The 21,405-nt window shown below is 45.2% G+C and overlaps 1 protein-coding gene across 3 annotated transcripts; it reads left to right on the plus strand.

Annotated features, from left to right (window-relative positions):
- The first annotated feature begins 2,254 nt into the window (after positions 1-2,254).
- CBY2 (chibby family member 2) lies at positions 2,255-16,097 on the plus strand. 3 transcript variants are annotated; one of them, XM_058670744.1, is made up of 3 exons: positions 2,255-2,447; positions 2,769-2,849; positions 14,971-16,097. In XM_058670744.1, exons 1-3 carry the CDS (start codon positions 2,373-2,375, stop codon positions 15,937-15,939), a joined length of 1,125 nt encoding a protein of 374 aa, XP_058526727.1. In that variant the 5' UTR covers positions 2,255-2,372; the 3' UTR covers positions 15,940-16,097. The 3 variants fall into 3 exon arrangements, with proteins under 3 accessions (XP_058526727.1, XP_058526725.1, XP_058526726.1); XM_058670742.1 differs by having other exon boundaries at positions 2,256-2,447; positions 14,734-16,096; XM_058670743.1 differs by lacking the exons at positions 2,255-2,447; positions 2,769-2,849 and adding an exon at positions 3,489-3,648 and having other exon boundaries at positions 14,734-16,095.
- Positions 16,098-21,405: the final 5,308 nt, after the last annotated feature.

A 21,405-nucleotide genomic window follows, 5' to 3' on the forward strand; every position in this document is an offset into this window, starting at 1 on the left:
TTTAGGGTAGTCTAAACTGGCTTATACCTTTAGCAAGGCATGTGACACCCACTGAGGCATAGAACACTGTTGGGAGGGGTGTGCAGAGAAATCCTCCATGCCCTAGTTAGGAGTAGTTTATTTTCGTGTCCTACCTACTAAGGTATGTGTGAGTCCCCACTGATCGTTTCCTGTCTAGTTCTAAGCTTTCCTAGTTGTTCTCTGTCTATTCTAATTTTGTTGTTGTTGTTTGTTTGTTTGTTTTGTTTTGTTTTGGGGGGGAGGGCTCCAGGGCAATCCTGATGGTCATTGCAAGAGAGGGTGGGGATCCAGTACTGGAACTAAGCAAGGACCAGAGAAAGCTCCTCTCCCTGGTCTCGGAGGGAGTTTATTGTTCTTCTGTTTCTGTAGACCTCTCAGGGCTCCTGGCTGTTGTTCTGGTGACATTGGGCTCTGCAAGGAGGGATTTGAACTTCTTCTATCCCATGTGGGAGATTCAAGTGGGAGCAGATGACCTCAGAGTACTTAGCCTCCGAAGGCACTCCAATTCCCTGTGGTCTCCTTGACAGTTGGGGTGTAGTCCTTGGTGCCCATACTGGTAGTCCTTGGTTATGTTGGGTCTTAAAAACGAAGCTTTCCTGTAAACTTGGGTGTGGGAGACTCAAGTGGGTATTTCTGGGGTCTCAGGATCTGCTGCCTCTGGTCTATCACTCCCTTCGCACTGCATATGGGATAAAGATGTGCCACTGGAGTTCTCTGGCTAATGCAGGCTTAAGTTATACAAAAAGGCTTTCATTAACATCCTCTGGTGGTGAATGATACGATAGAAATGATACCAGGGCATGGGACATTGTGGTCTTGATGATGTCATCTATGTGGTATAATGAGAAAAAAATCCTTGGCCTTTGTTCTTTATACCTGGCACATAACCCTAAAATCCTTGGAATTTTCTGCGTGTCTTTAATTGTTTGTAATTAGCCCATTTGGAATACTCCAGAGTTTGAGCTGATGAGGTGACTCTTGGAGGCTGGGGGCTAGCTGCCCAAGAAATGGACCATGGAATTGAGAAGTTAAAACATTCAGCATCACCCTCACTCCTACCTCTAAGAAGGGGGAAGGAGTGGAGGTTTAATTAACCATGTTTGTTTAATGAAATCTTCACAGAATTCTCCATAACAGTGAGATTCAGAAAGCTGTTCTGTGGGTAGATCCATGGAGGCATTGGGAAGATGGCCTCCCAGGGGGCATTTAGGGCACTCCTGTTAGAGTGTGGGTAAAATGTTATTTTTGGGCAGTGTGAGATTCCTTTGTATTGAAAAACTGCTACTTTGCTAGGCCAGGAGGTGCCTGGACTTTGGAAGGATTCCGTTTTAGTGATAAATCTGTTCTTTGCTGCCTTGCAACTTTGTGAAGGCAAGGGCGCAATTCTTCTCCGGTCCCAGGAACCAGGAGGAAAATAAGGATGTGAGAATGGGATGAGCCATACAGATAATGGGTATGGGAACAGAACAGGCTGCCTGTGCCTGAAGGCCATATGTCTAAGGTTGCTACTTTTGATGTATTTCCCAGCCCAAAAGGGTCTATATAAACTTTTGTCTGGGGCTTGTTCAGGGTCTGACTGCCCTGCTTGGCTGGCCTGTGTGCCCTAAGTGCGGTCTGACCCCAGCATGCTGGCTCAATAAACTCTGTTTGCTGTTTGCATTACCAGCGAGACTCTTTGTCGTTCTCAGGGGGTTGACTATCTCACACCCTGACGTCTGGGGGCTTTGGCTCGGACTCTAACACTCCAAGCCACCTTCTTTGCCCAATACCTCCCCTGCAAGGCTTGTCTATTTGGTGATCCTGGGTTGTGTTGTCATTGAGTTCTATGAGCCATTCCAACGATTTATTGAATCCAATGAGGGGGTTATGAAACCTCTTATAGTTGATCAATTAGAAGTACAGGTGACTCAGACTCATTTTTGGCGCTTTTGGGAGACTGAGCCCCTAACTTCTGGGATCTGGCACCAGCTTCAGGTGGATAGTTTCAGAAGGGAGTTGAGTTGTGGGGCACCCACTGATAATAGGGAATTAGATAATTCAGTGGTGCTAGAAAGCTGCTCAGGCTATATTTCCTACTTTGCACTGGAGTTCATTTGAAGTTTCTTCTTAAGTGATACAGCTACAAGTAGACATTTCCCCCTTTGAAGAGACAGCAGGGGTCTCTGCTTTGTCTGACATCAGAGATGACCAAACAAGGGGCTGGTGTTTGAAGTACTATGTGTCATACTGACCCTGACTGGCCAAGTGGTCATAGCTGGTGTGAAACTCTTCCTACCTGTCAGAAGCTTCATTCCTGCCTGTGATGTTCAGAGAGAAGCCATGCGCCTTGAGAAACACCATATGGTTTTGTGATGTCACCTGCAGAATGTTCTGAGTGTTTTGGTGACCAACACCCGCATAGGACCTATACCTGGCATCTTACTTTGGTACGATTTTTTATTTATGATGGAAACAGTAGTTAAGGATATAGATATCTTTGCTTAGAATCTGTACTTAAAAGACTTTTGAAACATTCAGACCCACAGAACATTCAAGTTAGATCATTACAACTATGATACCTGTCTTAATTGCTGTTTAATGAAACATCTTACCAGAGATCATCTACAGATGCTTTCACACTCAAATTTTCAAGATGTGCCTGATTGATAAGGAGGGGATAAGTGAGTAGAAAATCTAATGCTTGTCAGATGAGGAACTGAGATCCAGAGGATGGGTTGGGAAGCATAAATCTTTTCTCTTTTCCACAGCACTCAAGGCCAAATTTTACAAGAAAACGAGATACCAGACCTGAAAGTCTAGAAATTCCAATCAATGTGGTTCTGCCTCAGGTAGGATTAATTACAGAAGCATGCAATCTATCTGCCTAAGCCAGAATAACCCTCTTCTTCCAAAACTCCAGCAAAATGTAGAGTGAGCGGAAGAGTCAAAGCCTGTGATTCCAGTTGTGTGCTGGTTGACTGCCTCCTCCTTACCCCATGCCCCATCACCTCCATTGTGTGTCTGGGGTCTCTGGAGGCCTTGGGCTCCCCTTATATTTGGAGTCTGAATGATGCCTGGCAGACTGCCAGATGACCTGGAAACTCTAACATTTCAAGTTTTTTTTAAATTAATTATGTTGCATTATATGACACAGTTTCATAGGTTTCAAGTTTTTTTATAGACAAAAAAATCTACCATCTTAAAAGGAGGCCCTTTATCATGCTTGCTGTTATACAAGCAATCTGGATTTCTGGTGGGAACAAATGGAACTGGGGCTTAGAATCAAATGATTAAGAATGAATGCATGAGAAGAAAATCTAGTGAGTCAGCTAGATGCCATAGTGTCACTTGGAGATGTCAGGAGGATCAAGCCCTGCTATGTGCCACAGAGAGAGCACAATTAGGGATGAGTGAGTTTTTCCTGGGCCCAATGAATTGGTGAATACCTGACAGACTTGAGATTCTGAGGTCTCCCCCTACAAGTTCCTGTTTGCTTGGCAGAGTTCTCTCGTTGTGATTGTTCCTCCTGCCGCTATGTCACAAAGGGCAAGGCCTTGCTTTCTTCAGAGTCACTCTAGGCCCCTTGGGAAGACCATGGCCATGCAGCAGGAGGGGTTGAAATGTAGAATGGAGAGACCCAATGCAGAGGTAACTGTCAGAAAGCTGTGTCCAGGGTTGTGTAGGAGGAGGATGGATTACCAATGGGCATTCTATGAGGGTAATTGTGACAACTTAAGGCATATATTCAGCAAGAGGCACAAGTAGAGGACAAGAAAATATTCTGGTTGTTTTGTTTTCACAATATCCTTAAGACTTTGTAATGAGCAGCTGCATTCCATACTTCTCAGCTCACAAAGCTTTGCTAGAATATAGCTCTCTTCTTGATCATTTGACAAGATTGTGATAGCTATAGGAACCCTTCTGGATTTAATTCTACTGCTGTGTACAGGGAGTTTAATTGGCCACCATTCTCTGATAGTTGGATTTTGCTCCTTTGGTTCTTCACAACCTGCGTGAATTGATCTTTGCAGTGTTCAGGAACAGGTAAAGGATGTCAGAATGGGATGAGGGTGGGAGTGACAATGAAGGTAGAAACAGGATTTGAAGAAATAATGATCACATGATAGAGACTGGAAAGATTCTTCCATCTATACTCAGCACAACTTTCCCTATCCACTCCCAGAAATAGCCTAGCAGTCAAAGCGGAGAAAAGGAGGCTTAAGAATAAGCCTCCAGCTTGTTCTTTGGATACCTACTTCCTATGCTGTGGTTACTGGTACAGCTACTGAGCTGTTAGAGGGCAGGGTGGGTGTATAGTGAGGGCACATCAATTGTCTGGTACATGTGCACCATGTAGACAGAGGTGGTTTCAGAGGTACATTTGCCAAAGAAATACAAGCCAAACACCAGGCTTCAGGAAACATCCAGGATGTTGTAGGCTAGTCATCTGCAGGGAGGACGTGGGCACTAAACCACCACGAGGGTTGAGAGAAAGTGTCCTTGCTATCTCTCCCTAAATGAAATGGTGCACAGCTTGGAGGTAAAAACTGATGTGGGACTCAAGGGGGAAGGAATATTAAGTGGTTATTGGTCATATCATGTGTTGAGCACAAGAGCATGCAAGTGTGAGATTTTCTAGGTATAAGAATGGGAACCCCAGAACCCCTCTGCTAGTAGTGGGATTGGAGGCAAGGGATTGAACCTAGGTCAATGACCATACTCTCTGTTGTGACTCAGGCTGGGCATGTGTCACTTAGCTGGGCCAGGTCACTTTTTAACTATGAAAGTCTCTTCATTTTGTAGCAGATGGTGCCTCTTCTCTCTTTTCCTCACATACAATATTTGTGTTTTCTGACCAATTTCCCTTCAACTCATAAACTTGCATGCCATCAAGGGTATTTCCCAGGCTGAGTGATCACCTTGTTTGTTTGGTATGTAAGACTGGATTCTAGCAGGTCTTCACATTTCCCCACCAAGGGCTTTCTGAATTTTGTCAAGGCTTGTGTAGTCCTAGATCCTTAGTGGAGATCTACACCAGATTAGATGAACTCTTCAGTGCCTCTATTTTCCCTTCCTGTTGCCTTATTCTCTTCCCCTTTGTTTCAGGCTTATTCTTCTAAAATGTTGGAATCCCGCTTACAGTACCCATAGCTCTGCAAATGTAAACAGCTCTTCAGAGCATGATTTGAGATTCTGTGCTAAACAGTTAGCTAAAACTACCATGAATGGCATCTTCTTGCCATCTTTGATGTTAATGTGATTCTATGAAAATTCATCATGCTTACCATTGAGAAATTTTCTTTTAACTGTTAGCATCTATTAAAACAAACATTGGCCTGATCATAGTCCCAGGGATCTGAGCTAATTTTGTAAGATGAAAATGAGACTTAGCTTTGTCATATCATCTGACGATTAGTAGTGTATTTGGTGTTTCTTTCTGGAATCTTGGAGTCTTCTAGCTTCACATACCTTAAAAGTATCTGGGGTTATTGAGTGTTCTTTGTTATCCTTATTCATTCAATTTTTTAAAGTAAATCCTTTTTTTTAGATTTATTTATTTTATTACAAAGTCAGATATACAGAGAGGAAGATCTTCCATCTGATGATTCACTCCCCAAGTGAGCTGCAATGGGCCGGTGCACGCCGATCCGAAGCCGGTAACCAGGAACCTCCTCCAGGTCTCCCACGCGGGTGCAGGGTGCCAAAGCTTTGGGCTGTCCTCTACTTCTTTCCCAGGCCACAAGCAGGGAGCTGGATGGGAAGTGGAGCTGCCAGGATTAGAACAGGCGCCCATATGGGATCCCGGAGCATTCAGGGCGAGGACCTCAGCCGCTAGGCCATGCCGCCGGGCCCATATTCATTCAATTTTTTATCACTAGACTGGAATTCAGCTGCAAATATTTGTGGTAGCAACACTTGTCTGGTCTGTGGTAGCCACACTTTTCCATGAGTGAGGAAGCTCTAGCATACATTGTCCAGTCTTCCTATAAAGGCCACCAACCCCAGTAACTCCATTCCAGCAGGGTTCACTCAGAAGTCCTGTTCCTTACAAATCCTGTAGCACCAATAAGAAGCTTCAGCCCCACGACCTCCCTCTTTCCTTTGACCTATGTCTGCCTCCTTCCAGCTGCTTGTTCTCGCCACCCTCCACCATGCTTTTCTCTTGCCACAAGACTAATGATCTGATTAAGGCATTCCGTTGTTGATGATTTCAAGCATTTCCCTTCCAGGGTAAGTCATATTTATACGAAGGACATACCAGGGATATGGGCAGATCTAAAGCTAAGAAACAATTCCAGTCCCTACGTGGGACTGCAGGCATCAGTGAGGGCAATGTTTGTGCATAGGGATCTTCTTGCATTTCCAGCAGGAATGCATCATGTGGTCAGAGCTGTGAGTACATGGCTTCTGAGGTCAACAAAGCTTGATGGGAAGGTATGATGAGCCCAGAGTCCATTTTGATCCCCTTCTGAATCCACTTTCTGACTCATTTTTCCACGAAGAAGCCAACTTCCGTTTTTCCCACCAGTTGGGTCTCTATCACTTTTTGAAAGCATCTCCAAGGACTGAGGCAGAGATCACTCTCCTTTATGGTGGTGGGGAGAGAGGAAGTTTCATCCTCTCTCTGAAAGTTTCATAATTGAATCTGCTGGAGCAGATACCCAATAGATAAACTAACAAGAGCAGAGACATCAAATTTATTTACAAGCAAATACACAGGACCACGTAAGCAATGAAACCCAAAAGACTGGCCAGATTGTTGATGCTTGAACTGCACCTTGGGTTATGGAGATAACCAGGGACTAGGGTTTTTGGGAGATGATGACATGGAGGAATGAAGGTCTGGGGACAATAGGGGGCACTACAGGCCGTGAGATGGTGAAGGAAGCACCATGAACAAAGGATATCTTGGTTATCTTATGGTGCAGCCAAGTCTCAGGTCACAGCCCTCAGGGTGATGGTGGTTCTTGGACCAAAGTCTCTGAATGAGGTGTTAGAATTTTGGTTTAATTCTCTTGTTAATTCATATCCTCTGTTGAATGAAATAGCAGAGAAAGGGATGACCTTACTTGTAGAGGAACTCCCTTAATCAGGGAAGAAAACTTCACAGAAATCCTCTTCCTGTGATTTAGGAGAGAGAGAGAAAGTTTGTGTTAAGTGGGGATCCCAAAGACCTAAGGCTATAGCTTTTGTTCTCTCTAGTCAACATGTCAAACACATCTTGGGGTATCATTTTCTGAGCCCAACAGCTGTGCTGCGATGGGATCTACCTCTCAGGCTTCGGAGAACTTTCAAAAATATATACAAATTCATATTTATTTATTCCTATTAAGTTTTGTTTATAATTTATTTTGTTTATTTGAAAGGCAAGGTGACAGAGAGAGAGAGAAAGAGAGAGAGAGAGAGAGAGAGAGAGAGAGAGAGAGAGAGAGAGAGAGGAATCTTTCATCCACTGTGGTTCACTCCTGAAGTGGCAGCAACAGCCTGGACTGGGACAAGCTGAAGCCAGGATTGACTCCTGGCTTCTATTGGAGTCTCCCACATTAAGTGGTGGAGGCCCAAGCACTTCAGGCATCTTTTGCTGTTCTCTCAGGCACATTAGTAGGGAGCTGGATTGGAAATAGAACAGTTGGGATTTCAAACTGGCCTCTGAAATGGGATGCTGGCATTGTAAGAAATGGCTTAACTCATGGCATTGCATCAGCCCCCAAATAATTTATTAAAGTTTTATTTATAATTTATAAGACATTAAAGAGACAGTAGTATGGTTTAATGTGTTGTGGAGTCCTTGCTTGTGACACCAGCATTGCATATAAGGTACCAGTTTGAGCTAATTTAGCTGAGGAAGCAACAGAAGATGGTCCAGAAGTCTGAGTCCCTGATACTCATAAAGGAGGCCTGGATGGTGTGGCAAGCTCCTCCTAGCTTTGGCCCTGCCCAGTCCCAGCTATTGTCCCTCTCTGGGGAGCGTAAATACATAATAATTTTATAGAGAGTTGTAGTGGGAGATGTTGACCTTCTTCTAATTTAGTTCTTAAATGTCTGCCACAGCTCGGGTAGGGCTGGGCTAGGCTGAAGCTTAGAAATAGGAGGAACTCAGTTTGGATCTGCTATGTGGGTGACAGGTACCCACATTGTTTGAGCCGCCACTGGCTGTCTCACAGGGTAAAAATTAAGTGTATTTGGATCAGAATCACAGCCAGGACTTGGAGGCAAGCACTGCAAATTGAGATATGATCATCCGAACCAGAGTCTTAATCACTGTGCCAAATGCTGCCCTAGGAATACTTTCTCAGGGTGTTACAGAGGCTTCTGATCGACAGACCTTTTGTTGGCTTATGAAACAAACCTAATGATACCATGGACTGGGGACATCTACTGAGAAGGAACCAGCTGCAAACCTGGGCCAAGGAGGCCTGGCACCTTGTCTCTGCACAAGCTTGCTTAGCTGGAGTGCACACTTCCTAACTGGTCGTTTTGTTAAGAGGTTTATTTAGCATTTGCTATAGGACTTTAGGCCAGGAGTGTTGAGACCTTGCCAGTTGAACTGACGGCTGTTTGATCCCTAAGCCAGCCTGCCTACCACTTTCTATTTCTCATACAATTTCAGACAGTAGGCGTAATGCCTCTGCTTGCATTCATTTTCATGTGCCATTCAGAGAAGTGAAATGAACTTCTCAAAAACACTCAGTGTTGGGACTTTTGAGCTCAAAACTACTTGGAATTTGGAGCCTGTTTTCTCAGTGTGGATTCTTTTTTTTTTTTTTTTTTTTTAAGATTTATTTCTTTTTATTGGAAAGGCAGATCAGGTTTAAGCAGAGGAGAGACAGAAAGATTTTCCATCCACTGGTTCACTCTCCAAGTGGCCAATGGCTGCTGGAGCTGAGCCGATCTGAAGGTAGGAGCCAGGAGGTTCTTCTGGGTCTCCCACACAGGTGCAGGATCCCAAGGTCCTTGGCCATCCTCCTTTACTTTCCCAGGTCACAGAGAACTGGATGGAAAGTGGAACAACTGGATACAAAACAGCACCCATATGGGCTCTTCGTGCTCGTAAGGCGAGAATCCAGCTGCTGAGTCATCGTGCCAGGCCCCTCAGTATAGATTTCAGATGACAGATGGACAACCAGCATGCATAGGGTGCAAGGGCAGCATCCTTTAAGTCAAACTCATGGATGCACCTAGAGCTCTGGGGAATTGAGAAGGAGAAGAGCTCACAGTTACTGAATCTGCTTCTTGAAGTCACAGACCTGCTCTGGGACTATTTTACAGCTTTAAAATAAGAAGTGAAATGAGGATTTGGTTTTACAAACAACACTAAGCATACTAAGCTAAAGACATTGTCAATTATGTTGGTCGAAAGTGTTAGAATCTTAATGAGTTCATGTAATATCTCATCGTGACATCTCAGTGCATTTTAATGGATTTATTCATTGGCAAGGACTTCCTAAGCCTCACTGTCTATATGATGTTTGTTGTTCCAGTTCTCCTGACAGGGAATGTCAAAGAATGAGTGTAGAGTTTGAAATCAAATATTCTGGCTTAAAATCTGGCTTTGTTTCCTTACCAGCTATATAATTATATATATAGACCCAGGCCAGTTTTCTTTTTGAGTGAGATATTACATATGGTTATGGGAAAATCAGCAAATCATATGATGCATAGTGATCAATCAGTGACGTTTTTCTTGTTTTATAGCATCCTCCTCTAGGGAAGTGTTAAGTGACTTCTCTTATGAACATAGTAAAAATTTATTGCTGTCTGCTCTTTATAAACAAAGAAAATTTTATAGGTTCCCCATTTGTTTTTGAGTTTACAGCAAACCTTCTAAAGTAAGTAGGGCAAATGTTATCCAGGCTTCTGTGGATGATGGTGTGGATTATGCACTGTCACAACTTTTGTGAATGGCATTATCCAGGGTTAGGCATTGCACAATATGCCCAATACACATGAGGTGACCCCGAATCCTGTTAGAATTCACATTTCCTAGGCATAGCAATGGTATATAAGGTAAGTGACTTTGTAAAGGTCATACATTGAGTTGTTGACATGAATGTTAGGGGAGAATAAGTGAAGATTCAGAGCGGGAGTATGATTAGAACGAGGAATTTCACAGGTAAAGATAGGGCTATCTTTGAGAGGACTAAGTCTAGCTGGGTCTGATGGGAGTCAGTAAAATGCCACTGGAAAGAAAGATTTCATTTAGGCTCAGTGTTTGCCCTGTGTGCACCCATGATTCTTGTCAGATGACACAATACCTGCATACTTAATATTTTTTTTCTTTTAATCTTCTTACTTTTGGTTCTGCTTTACTTAGTTCCCTCCTTAATAACAGCCACTTTTCCTAATACCTATTTAAATAATCACAAGAGTATTAAAATTCCAGAATAATGTTTAAATATTCTATCTAACTAACAGTCACGAGGTGATGCTGGACTTGACCCTGTCTTAAACAGGAGGAAAATGGGAGGACTCAAAATCAATGGCAGGATATGTGATTTCTGTGAAGGAGGTAAGGGAACAAGTCAGTCAGTATTTCCTGGACTGGGTGCTGCAGGAATGGAGCAGAGAGCACACAGAGCTGCTTGGGAAGAGTTGACGGGGAGGAAAGACAATGCCAGTGAGTTTGGTAAAAGAGAACTCCAGGGACCATATTGGTGCCCATTTTCAAATAGGGATTCATTAGACAAGAGAAAGCTACGCCAAAAGGGTGCTGTTTCTGACCCTTCGCTGTACAGACATGGCAAGCAAGGCCGGAGAGCGAGAGGATATGATGAAGGTCACTGGATGTGCAAAATGATAAGGATCCACTGCTAAGGATCTGCCTCTCATTACAGTTTCATTTAGTGCATTTCTGTTGAGGGGACAGCTGATGGTGCCTTGTGTATCCAGATCAGCATGTGGAGACAGAATAAAGGCAGCCAAACAGCATGCCATAAACGCTGTAGTGGATATAAACAGGAACAGGTGCTATGCTAAGGTGGATCAAGATGAGTGCCTGATTGAAGCAAAAACAATTGCAGAAAGGAAATCAAGGAAATTGGAATATAAGCTCTCAGTATTTTCTGATATTCAAGAGCCATAGTTAAATTTTAAACGGGTGATAATGATATGGTTGTTCTACGGCTGAATATAAATCAAAATGGAAATGTCTATGAAGAAGTCACAGGTTGTGGTTGAGAACCTGCATTTTCCTATTAACATATTGGTTAATCAATACCATGTCAATTAATGCCATAATGTTGTAATTGGTTGTAAATATTATGTTGGGGCTTTTAATTGATTGGGATGATACTCTGCCGGCTCTACCTTCAGACCAGAGATGGTCTCACCAAGAAACTATTGAACTTACCAGGACAATAAGATGCTGGACTGTATGCTTGGTAAATACCTCCAATGAAAGAATCTCAACTGAATTTGAACTATGGAAATGCAATAAGGTGGAGCAATCCACCGTAGGGGGAGGACTTGGGGAGGGGCGGGGGAAATCCCAGTGCATATAAAAATGTGCCACGTAATGCAATGTAATTAATAAAAAAATCTGTAAAAAATGATATGGTTGTTCTATCAAAAGAAAAACACACTTGATGAGTTTGTGGATAAGATGACAGGATGCTGCCTTACCTTAAAATAACCCAGTGGTGATCTTGGGTGATGATTTGGATGAAGCAATATGGCCTGGCTTTCGTCCCTGGTGAAGCTGGGGCGTGAGCACATGGAAATTTGTTTGATTATTCTGAGTATGTGTGAAATTTTCCACAGAAAAAGGTAAAGAAAAAAAAATCTCGACCCCCAAAGTACTGCAAGTCCTTTAACAAATCTGTAGTATTTCCCAAGTCCCCGTATACTCCTAAGTCCAGGAAGACAGTACGGGACTTGTGTCCTAGTGGGAGAACTGCTGGTCATGTAACTTTAAGTTTGATTTTCTCCATCTGTAAAGTGGGAATAATAGTATTTTTTATGAGAACGTTGCGAAGACTGAATGGATTCCATAGGTAGAATGTTCAGCACTGGATCTAGCGTGAAACTGGAGCCCAGTGTGTGTTTGCCTTCTCCCTCTTCTCTAAGGACATTCGACTAAAGTCACATTGCTCCATGACCATCTTTCCTGGAGCCAGACCCTGCTCAGACAGAGCCATGCTCCGCTTCTTGTGCAAGGACAAAGGGGCTTCTCCAGATTCGTTACCTTAATGTCCTTGGTTGATTTTCCCAGAAATTCAGGACCCTTCAGCTTATAAGGAAACAGTCTGAGCTCCCCAGGGAGGTACATTCTGGTCACAGCCTCAGCTTCAGGAGCCAATGTGCTTTCCCAGTTGAGAAATGTGAAAACTGTGGAGGCTGAATTTATTGAAAGTAAATAAGGTTCTGATCAGAATGCCCTTGCACCCTTGCTATCTGGAAGATGGAGCATATCCTTACCAAGTTAATGACATGTGCTTATTGCAAAGTTAATGGCATGGAACTGTGTCTTCTATTTATCTAGCTCTTTGAGTCTTATAAAATTGTAACCCATTTTATACACCGTGCAAATTATTTCTCTTTCTCTATACATGCATATAATGCAGATACCCTGGCTTGTTTTATGTCTTCTCTCTCTGTGAAATTGTGAAAATAGCTCTATACGTGAGGAATTGTTACCTGGAGAGCATCTCAATACACTTGGATAAAATGCTTTTTGGCATATCTAGGAGCAGCGCTCAGGATCTTATTTTTATTTAAATTCATTGTTGCAATTGTAACCTCTTCTCCAACATGAATTCTACCTGCCCACTTTTTTTCTGAATACATCCTGGATGGAATTCCAGCGTTAGTGAAATCCACCTTTCTCTGTAACAATTCTTTATTTTTATGGCATTTGGCAGTTTTAAAACAGCTTCATCTTTATTATTCCATTCAGTCCTCACAACTGTGTTGTGAACTAAGCTCAGGGCACCTGCCCTTTCCATCTAATGGGTAAGTCTCATTAACCTTCCATGGTTGAAGGTGCCTTAGAGATCAGGCTCTTTCGTTTGTACTAGTGGAAAACATGCAACTCAGCAAAGATGGGTACCTGTGGGTGACAAAACCGGGACAGGAATCCTTGTGGCCCCTGGTCTCAACTCCTTTGCCTTTTACCTTGTTGCCTCTGTGACCTGGGGAAATGGCATATACTGCCAGGCTTGGAGCTGTCTGGACCACCAGTGGGCAGAGTCGACAGAAGAAGATGGTTAGAAATTCAAATTCCGAAAATCAGGTACACAAGAGGGAGGCCCTGGAATCTGCATTTACAGTCTACTGGGATTATTATTCCGCACTGGGAAGTGTGAGGGCCACTGGCATGGTGGATCCCAGCCTTGTGGATCCAGTCCCTATTTTTATATTGTGGTCTCTAGAGGCTCATGGTCAACATCACATGACCTTCTCTATAATTTTAATGCTGCTCACCAGGTGATTTGTCTGGGATGGTGCTTTTTCCTTGCAATATCACCAGCTGGCATCTGCTTTGAGGTTGGCTTTGTGAGAGGACCTGGGGTATATGCTGAGGGGTCGCTGTTGGGACAGGCTGAGAAGTGATAAGATAGGATGGACCTGGGTGGGACAAAGGAGAAAGCAGGGTTGACCTCAGCACCATCATTTTGAACATGGCATTTGGGTGGCTTTTGAGGGACTCAGGCAGTCTCTTTGCTGTGCCAAATTAGGTACACACCTGTGTTTGAAGTACTTGCAGAGCTGTGTGTGGTATGTGTTTGACACAAGTGTGCCAGAACCCATGCTTAGTACTTTTGTATATTATCTCTTTCACATCCTCAAAATAGTTCTATGACAAGAGGAGGTAGATACAATGATCCCCATTGGAAATCATAGGAACTAGAGCTCAAACAACTTGCTCAAGTTCATGTAATGGATTAGCTGTGGGGCTATGATTCAAAATATGTGTTTGGCTGCAACAAAAACCAGTGCCTTTAGCCTCTACCGTATGCAATCAGTTCTCATTCTCTGGAGTGTCTATATTTTCGAATGTGCCTACTTGCCAAAATTTTGCATGTGATCCTGGAGTCAATATTTGTAGAAATTTATGGCCCTTCTTAGAAATAGCACAGAGCATTGAAAAACTGGAGTTGCCCAAGGCCGAGTCCCTGGTTGAAATCCTCCTTGTTTCAACTTTCATGTTGGAAAGTAGCATCCTTTGCACGGTCCATTTAGTGACTAGTGTGTTTGTCTTTGCGTTTTTGTGTTCCATGCACACTTTGTCATTTTACTGTTTAAAGGCATTAAATTTTGCGAGGCATTCCAAGCCAAGTGCTGCCTGGTGTTCTTACCTGGGAGAAGGCTGTGATGTGTGCTATATAGAAACTTATATGTGTCAAACTTGGTTCAGGTGTGAGGTGCTGCTAGCAGCAATTTGATGTTTGGGAGTTAATGACAGGTACTTGCAAAGGTGTCTTTAAACAGAAACACCCCTAAAACGTGTGGTTCAGTGTTCTCATTAGAGGCTTGTAGGGACCTAGCCTGATACTTCTGGTTGGGGTTTTGCTGAGCTCAGTGTTCAAGGTGATTAAAGCATAGTACCACCTGGAATGACATGGATTGACAATAGTTCCTCCTGAATCGCCCAAGAAGCTGACAAGCTCCCTGTGGCAAGGCCAGAGGATCAGCCTGGGTGTTATCAAAAGTTTCTGGGCTGCTTCTCTGACTTCCAGCCCCGGATCCATTAGGTCCTTGCTTAACGCTCAGCTTGTCCCTTCTCTCCCACAGCGGGGCTCAGCCGAGCCCTTCCTCAGGCTCCACAACGTGTACACCACCCCTCACTGCTCCAGGCAGGCTGCTCTGTCCAGGCCCAGCCGCAGGGTAGTCAGCCAGCACTCGTATCCGCTCAACCGCTTCTCCTCCGTGCCCTTGGATCCCATGGAGCGCCCCACCTCGCAGGCGGACCTGGAGCTGGACTACAATCCTCCACGGGTGCAGCTGAGTGACGAGATGTTTGTCTTCCAGGATGGGCGGTGGGTGAACGAGAACTGTCGCCTGCAGTCCCCGTACTTCTCGCCGTCCTCCTCCTTCCACCACAAGCTGCATCACAAGCGGCTGGCTAAGGAGTACCTGCTGCAGGATGAGAACAAGTCCCTGCGTGAGGAGAACAAGTCCCTGCGTGAGGAGAACAAGGCCCTCCGCCGCGAGAATAAGATTCTGCAAGTCTTCTGGGAAGAGCACAAGTCCCCTCTGGGCCGCGAGGACAGCCGCTCCTCTTCGCCGCTGCTGCATAAGGACACCGCGTCTCAGGAGGTGATGAAGCGGGACAGCGTGGCCACGCCGGTGCAGCGCGCCAAGGAGACCAGCACGTTGCACCTGCTCAGGGAGGAGAACCGCGCACTGCAGCAGTTGCTGGAGCAGAGACAAGCCTACTGCTGGGCCCAGGGTGACGATCAGGCCGCCCCAGTCGAGGAGACCAAGCCGGTGATCTCGGCCCACGACGAACCCCACAGCCCAGACCAAGGCCCTGGCCTCTCGTCCCCCTTCGAGGAGCCCAAAGGACCCTCTACGCCTCAGGAGGACGCCAAGACCCTACGCGCCCTCAGGGAGATGGTCAACAGCTTGGCAGGGCCTGCTGGAGAGGAGATGACCAAGGTGGGCCCCGGGCTGGCTGACAGCAGTGGCAGCGGAGGTGGTGGTGGCAGCCAGGCCCTGCAGTTGCTGCGGGAGATGAGCCAGGCGCTGCAGGCGCTGCGCGAGGAGAACCGGCTGCTGCAAGAGGAGAACAGGGCCCTGCACGTGCTGCGCGAGGAGCACCGTGTCTTCCAGGAGGAGAACAAGGCCCTGTGGGAGAACAACAAGCTGAAGCTGCAGCAGAAGCTGGTCATCGACACGGTGACTGAGGTCACGGCCCGCATGGAGATGCTCATCGAGGAGCTCTACGCCTTCATGCCGGCCAAGGGCAAGGACCCCAAGAAGCCCAGCAGGATCTGAGGCCGCCGCCAGTGCGGTAAACAGGGGACACAGAGGTCCCACCTGAACCATCCCTTGCCTCTCTCCCTCCCTATCTTCCTCGCCTCCCCCCACCAGCCCATGGAAGAGCGACAACCATGGCCCTTCCTAAATCCAGAGAAGTAATAAAGGCAGGGACCGGCTGGGGTCACTGAATGAGCCAATACTCGGTTTGCATTTCTTTTTTTTTAAGAGTCCTAGTAAGTTGATCCTGTAGTGAAGTTAAGCACACAAACTTCACAGATACCCTGGGACCCTAACCCCCATAGGCCCAGCTTCTCTCCCACTGCCCTACCCTGCCTTGTGCAGCCCTCAACAGAGAGGGACAATTGCTGTACCTACATCAACCTGTCAGTACCATCCCAAGTCAATAGACTGATGTTACAGCTCCCTCTGTATACTCTGTGGGTTTAGGCCAATGTCCTATGGCAGATATCCAGTGTTATATCATGATAAAGAATGGATCCATGACCCTAAAATCCTCTCTGCTCCATTCTGTCATTCCTATCTCCCTAACTCCTGACAATCACTGGAGTGTTTAAAAAAGATTATTGTTTATTTGAAAAACCGACAGCTGCTATAACCAGGGCTGGACCAGGCTGAAACCATGAGCCAAGAACTCCATCTTGGTCTCCCATGTGCATGGCAGGAGCTTTAAGCACTTGGCATCATACGTTGTGTTCCCAGGTGCACTAGCAGTACGCTGGATTAGAAGCAGAGCAGCCAGGACTGAAATGATGATGGGCTGGGGATATTCCGAGTTATGGCTGAACTTGCTGTGCCACAACACTAGCACCTGCCTTTGATTATCTTTTTGCTAGCTCGTTTCTTTCCAATGCTAAATGCCATTCTCTTGTCACTGGACCACAGATCATTTACTGCCCACCAGAGAAACAGATTGATGGTGTCCACATGAATCCAACTTCTCTACCTTCCCCCCAGTCTCTTCCTGTGTCTGCTTTTATTATCTATTTTCATTTTCTCCCCTTCATCCTTCCTTTATTTGTTCTTCTATCTCTCTTTCTCCTCCTTTCTTGCTATCATGCCATCTCTCATTTCTGAGGCCTTGGGGAGAAAGAGAGACTTATGGGAGAAGAGGCCACTGGAAGCTAGGGCTTTTCACCTGTGCTATCATCGATCTTGAGGCAGACTGGCTGCTATCTAATTCTAATCTGTGCCCCTGGATGCTGCCCACTGGATATTCTAACCTGACCTCCCGCTGTGACTACCAACCTGTCTCCAGACATTCCCAAATGTCCCCTGGGGGGAATAGCATTCTGACACTGGTGTGACACTTGGAGAAAGGGGGAATGTTTCCCCAGGGCAAATGCTGCTGCAAGCCCTGCCAGCAGAAAAGTGAGCCTATTCTGCCCTAGAGAGTCTGAGAAGTCCCACAGGGAAGGAATCTACTTCTCTTTGGTGAGCCTAAAATTTGCCCATTTTTATTTGATCCTGAAATCCTGTTTTCTATTTTTTTCTGTGCATCACCCAGGTTGGGATGATGTGCTCTCTGCTGTCCTATCCTGACCTCATCTCTCCACCCAGGGGTTCACTCTACTCACTCATGATTCACACTTCCCAGTTTGATTCAAGAGATGATCATGGTGACATCTAGGCCTACCAGAGGGAGATAGTGGGGCTTAAGTTATGGGATCTTCTGTGAAGTTGGACATACTTAATTATTTAAATTAATTTTTACTGTATTTGAAAGGCAGAGTGGGGGGAGTTTCAGTCTGATGTTTCACTTTCCACTTGCCTGAAACTGCCAGAGCTGCCCAGGAACTCATTGCAGAATCCCTGTGTTTGTGTCAGGAGTCCCCACTACTTGAGTAACCAAACCGGCTACAGTAGCCGGAAGTTAGAATCAAGCAGAGCTGGGTCTTGAATCCAGACTCTCTGGTATGGGATGTGTGTCAAGCTGTGCCTTGACTGCTGTGCCAACTGCTTGCTCCCTAGATGTTCTTTTCCTTCCTTCCCTCCTCTGCCTCCATCCCACCTTCCATCCTTTCCTTCTTCCCTTTTTTCTTTTTCTTTCCTCTCTATCTCCCATTCTCTGTCCCCTCCCTCCCTTCTTCCTTCCTTCCTTCCTTCCTTCCTTCCTTCCTTCCTTCCTTCCTTCCTTCCTTCCTTCCTTCCTTAAAGATTTATTTGAAAACAAAACCAGAGTGAGAGAAACGGAGAGACAGAGGCCTTCCATCTGCAAACTTAGTCCTTGAATGTGCGTTAAGAGCTAGGACTGGAGCAGGCTGAAGTCAGAAGCCAGCAACTCCATCTGGTCTTCCATGTGGATGACAGGAACTCAACTCCTTGGGCCAATATCTATTGTCTCCCAGGTGTATTTGCAAGAAGCAAGATCGAAAGCAGAGAAGCCAAGACTGGAACCAGACACTCTGATATGAGATGTGTGTATCCCAAGCCTCAGCTTAACCCTTTCTGTCACTACCATCCAATGAACATATTTTATTAAAGAGAAATTAACAGGCACCCACAGGTTTCTGTAGAAGGGAGCTGGGAAGGGTTCATGAACTTTTCTGTGTGGCACAATCACCTGAGAGTGTTTGAAAAGTGATGATATCCAGGCTTCATTCCTAGATGCTCTGATTTAATTAATATGGGCTGTAACATGGCATTGGTATGTTTCAATTTCTAACAAGGTTTATTTCTATGAAAGAGTTTTACACACACACACACACACACACACAACAAGCTGATTTTCTGGATAGTTACAATAGTTGGGGTTGGGCCAGGACAAAGCCAAGAGCCTGGAACTCCTCCTGGATCTCCCACACATGTGGTAGGGGCCCAAGCACTTGACCCATTCTTCAAAGCTCCCCCAGGCAAATTGGTGGTGAGCTAGATCAGAAGTGGAGCAGCTGTGACTCATGAACTGACACATATATGGATGTCACACAGGCAGCAGCTTGATCAGATGTTCCACAATGCTGGCCCAAACCTTGTGTGTGTGTGTGTGTGTGGTGGGGGGAGATTGTTTAAAAGCTTTCTAGGTGATCCCAGCACACAACAAAGTTTAGAAATCTCTGCAGTGGGGCAGTTAAGTGATTCTCAACATACAATGGTCAATTCATAGTAGTGGATATTAAGGAGTATGCCTGTGAGGGGAAAATGTTTACCCATTTTGGTGATAGACAAACTGATCATGATATTGGAAACAATGTGTGTTTGAGACTGGAATACTTCCAGTTCTAACTCACTCGCTGGCTGGATTTCTTAGGCTAGAGCAAGCTCCAGAAGATGAGCCAAAGACAGTTACCCCCACCACTGAGCTCTCTGCACCTCACTTTTCACTGGCTGTGTGGCCTGTGAGGTGGACATCACCAATTCTTCTATCCTCAAGGAGGCAGATGAATTCTGAGATTTGCTCAGATGTCAGTTAGAAGGAGTCACATGAGCCTTTGGTACCAAGGACACATGGCTCAAACTCCTGTGAGACCACCCGGCTAAGTAAACCTGGTCTCTAAAAACTGTTAAGAGGGTCTGGTGGCACATTTCGCAGCTTTAGTAACTTGCCAAGAGTTATCCAAGATAGCATCAGATACTTCAAGTGAGGGAGAGCAATAGGGTGAGAGTAGTCCCTTGGTCTCCTGGCTGGGCTCCACATGTTTCATCTGCTCACAGGGGTGGGAGATGACGGATGTACATGCAAACATTGGGTAACTTATTCTCCTATCATCCCCCAAATCTAAAAAAAAGTGTTCTCTTGATGGCCTCTGGTCCTTTTTTTTTCTCCTAAATTTGGTAAAATTCAGCATTCAAGGTATCATAAAATACTGTACCCCCAGGATGTGGGATTTTGTTTTTTTAGAAAACCAACTTGATATCTGAAATTCTATACAATGGGAAGGCAAAAAGTCTTTTTAAAAAAGATCTATTTTTATTGGAAAAGCAGATATACAGAGAGGAGTGGCTGCAATGGCTGGAGCTGAGCCAATCTGAAGCCAGGAGCCAGGAGCTCTTCTAGGTCTCCTGTATGGGTGCAGAGTCCCAAAGCTTTGGGTCAACCTCGACTGCTTTCCCAGGCCACAAGTAGGAAGTTGGATCGGAAGCGGGGCTGCTGGGATTAGAGCCAGTGCCCATATGGGATCCTGGCGCTTTAAAGGTGAGTATTTTAACCAGTACACTATCACGCCAGGCCTGGCAAAAGAGAGTGTTCTAATGTTTGTGCCACTAATATTTAACTTGCATTAAACTATATAACAGCAATTGAATGCTTTCTCACAAGCTTAAGGAGCACAGAGAACTTAATACCATCTAACAATGTCAACTTTTCCTGTCAGGCAGAACCTAAATGGGTGAAAAATTAGCAAGTTGAGCCACAGAGTGTCAGTTTTATGGAGTTGGGGAGATTTACTTCAAAATAATGTTTCATTGTGCCATGCAGTGTAATCTGTCATAGGTTAGCAAGCATTCTAGCAGCATCTAGCCTTACAGAGCAGCATGAAATTTCATTCTTCAAGGCGAAGTTCCTTTAAGCATCTCTGCTCCTTTTCCAGCAATTTCCACATCTGTGTCATGGTTCAAACGTATTTAATGGCCTTGTTTAATGGCCAAGGCCGTCTACTCTTTTCAGAGCAGGTCTTAACTTCCACGTCTTGGACTTCCCTTTAGAGAACTCAGCACCTTATCTTTCCTCTCTCCCCAATTCACTCCTGACTAGCTTTCTTGGTTCCTGAGTCAACTAGAACTCTTTACTGAGGTGCTTATAGATCTACTTAGTACCGTAAGTTGAGGTCAGAGTTGGAACATTCACCACGTAAAACAACTAGCTAGTTAATGGTGAATAGAATGCCCCCAGAATTCATGCAGGATTCTAGCCGGCAGACCATTCATTCAGAGGATGCCAACAATGCAATCCAAAACACTGGAGAAAATCTCAGAGTCTGTGTGCTTGGAGTCAGTTCTCAGCTCTTTTCTTTCTCTGAGGAATTTCCCTAAGGTGACCTTAGTCTGCATAGAGTCAGTGCCCGCTGGAGTCCAGCGTGAGGCTGGACAGCATGCAAGCATTCGTGAGGACTGTACCCTGGGACAAGCTGTCTGATGGAAAAAGTTGGAGCCCCCTCAGCCTGTTCAGTTGCCACAGGCTTGTTGTTCTGAGTTGAATTTCTGATTCATCAGATGAGAATGGCTTTCCCTGGGAAGCTGGGTCATTTTCAGAGTGTTCTGGACAGGGCAAGAGCAGCTGCTGGCAGACTGCCTCTGTATTTAGTTTGGAACATCATGGTGGGCTTCAGTCTTTTGCAACAGTAGCATGTTTGCCCCCAGGAGAGGCCCTCCTGTCATCTCATTCACATGCAGGTCTCCTCCAGTTTGAGCCATTATCAGTTTCTCTGGGTAAACAGTTCTTTCCTGATGCCTTACCCTCTGTGTTCACTCAGACAACGGCCTTTGTAACCAAGAACAAAGTTAGGAGCAGGTGACACATTATTTTTA

The sequence above is a fragment of the Ochotona princeps genome, chromosome 12 (assembly GCF_030435755.1).
Source record: "Ochotona princeps isolate mOchPri1 chromosome 12, mOchPri1.hap1, whole genome shotgun sequence".
NCBI classification, from domain to species: Eukaryota; Metazoa; Chordata; class Mammalia; order Lagomorpha; family Ochotonidae; genus Ochotona; species Ochotona princeps.

Bases quoted from the DNA above. Each gene is read 5' to 3' on its own strand.
- CBY2 (XM_058670742.1), top strand. From the start codon at position 2,373: ATGTCACCTGCAGAATGTTCTGAGTGTTTTGGTGACCAACACCCGCAT. The intron at 2,448-2,768 runs GTACGATTTTTT...TCTTTTCCACAG, and splicing joins ATACCTGGCATCTTACTTTG to CACTCAAGGCCAAATTTTAC. The intron at 2,850-14,733 runs GTAGGATTAATT...TCTCTCCCACAG, and splicing joins TCAATGTGGTTCTGCCTCAG to CGGGGCTCAGCCGAGCCCTT.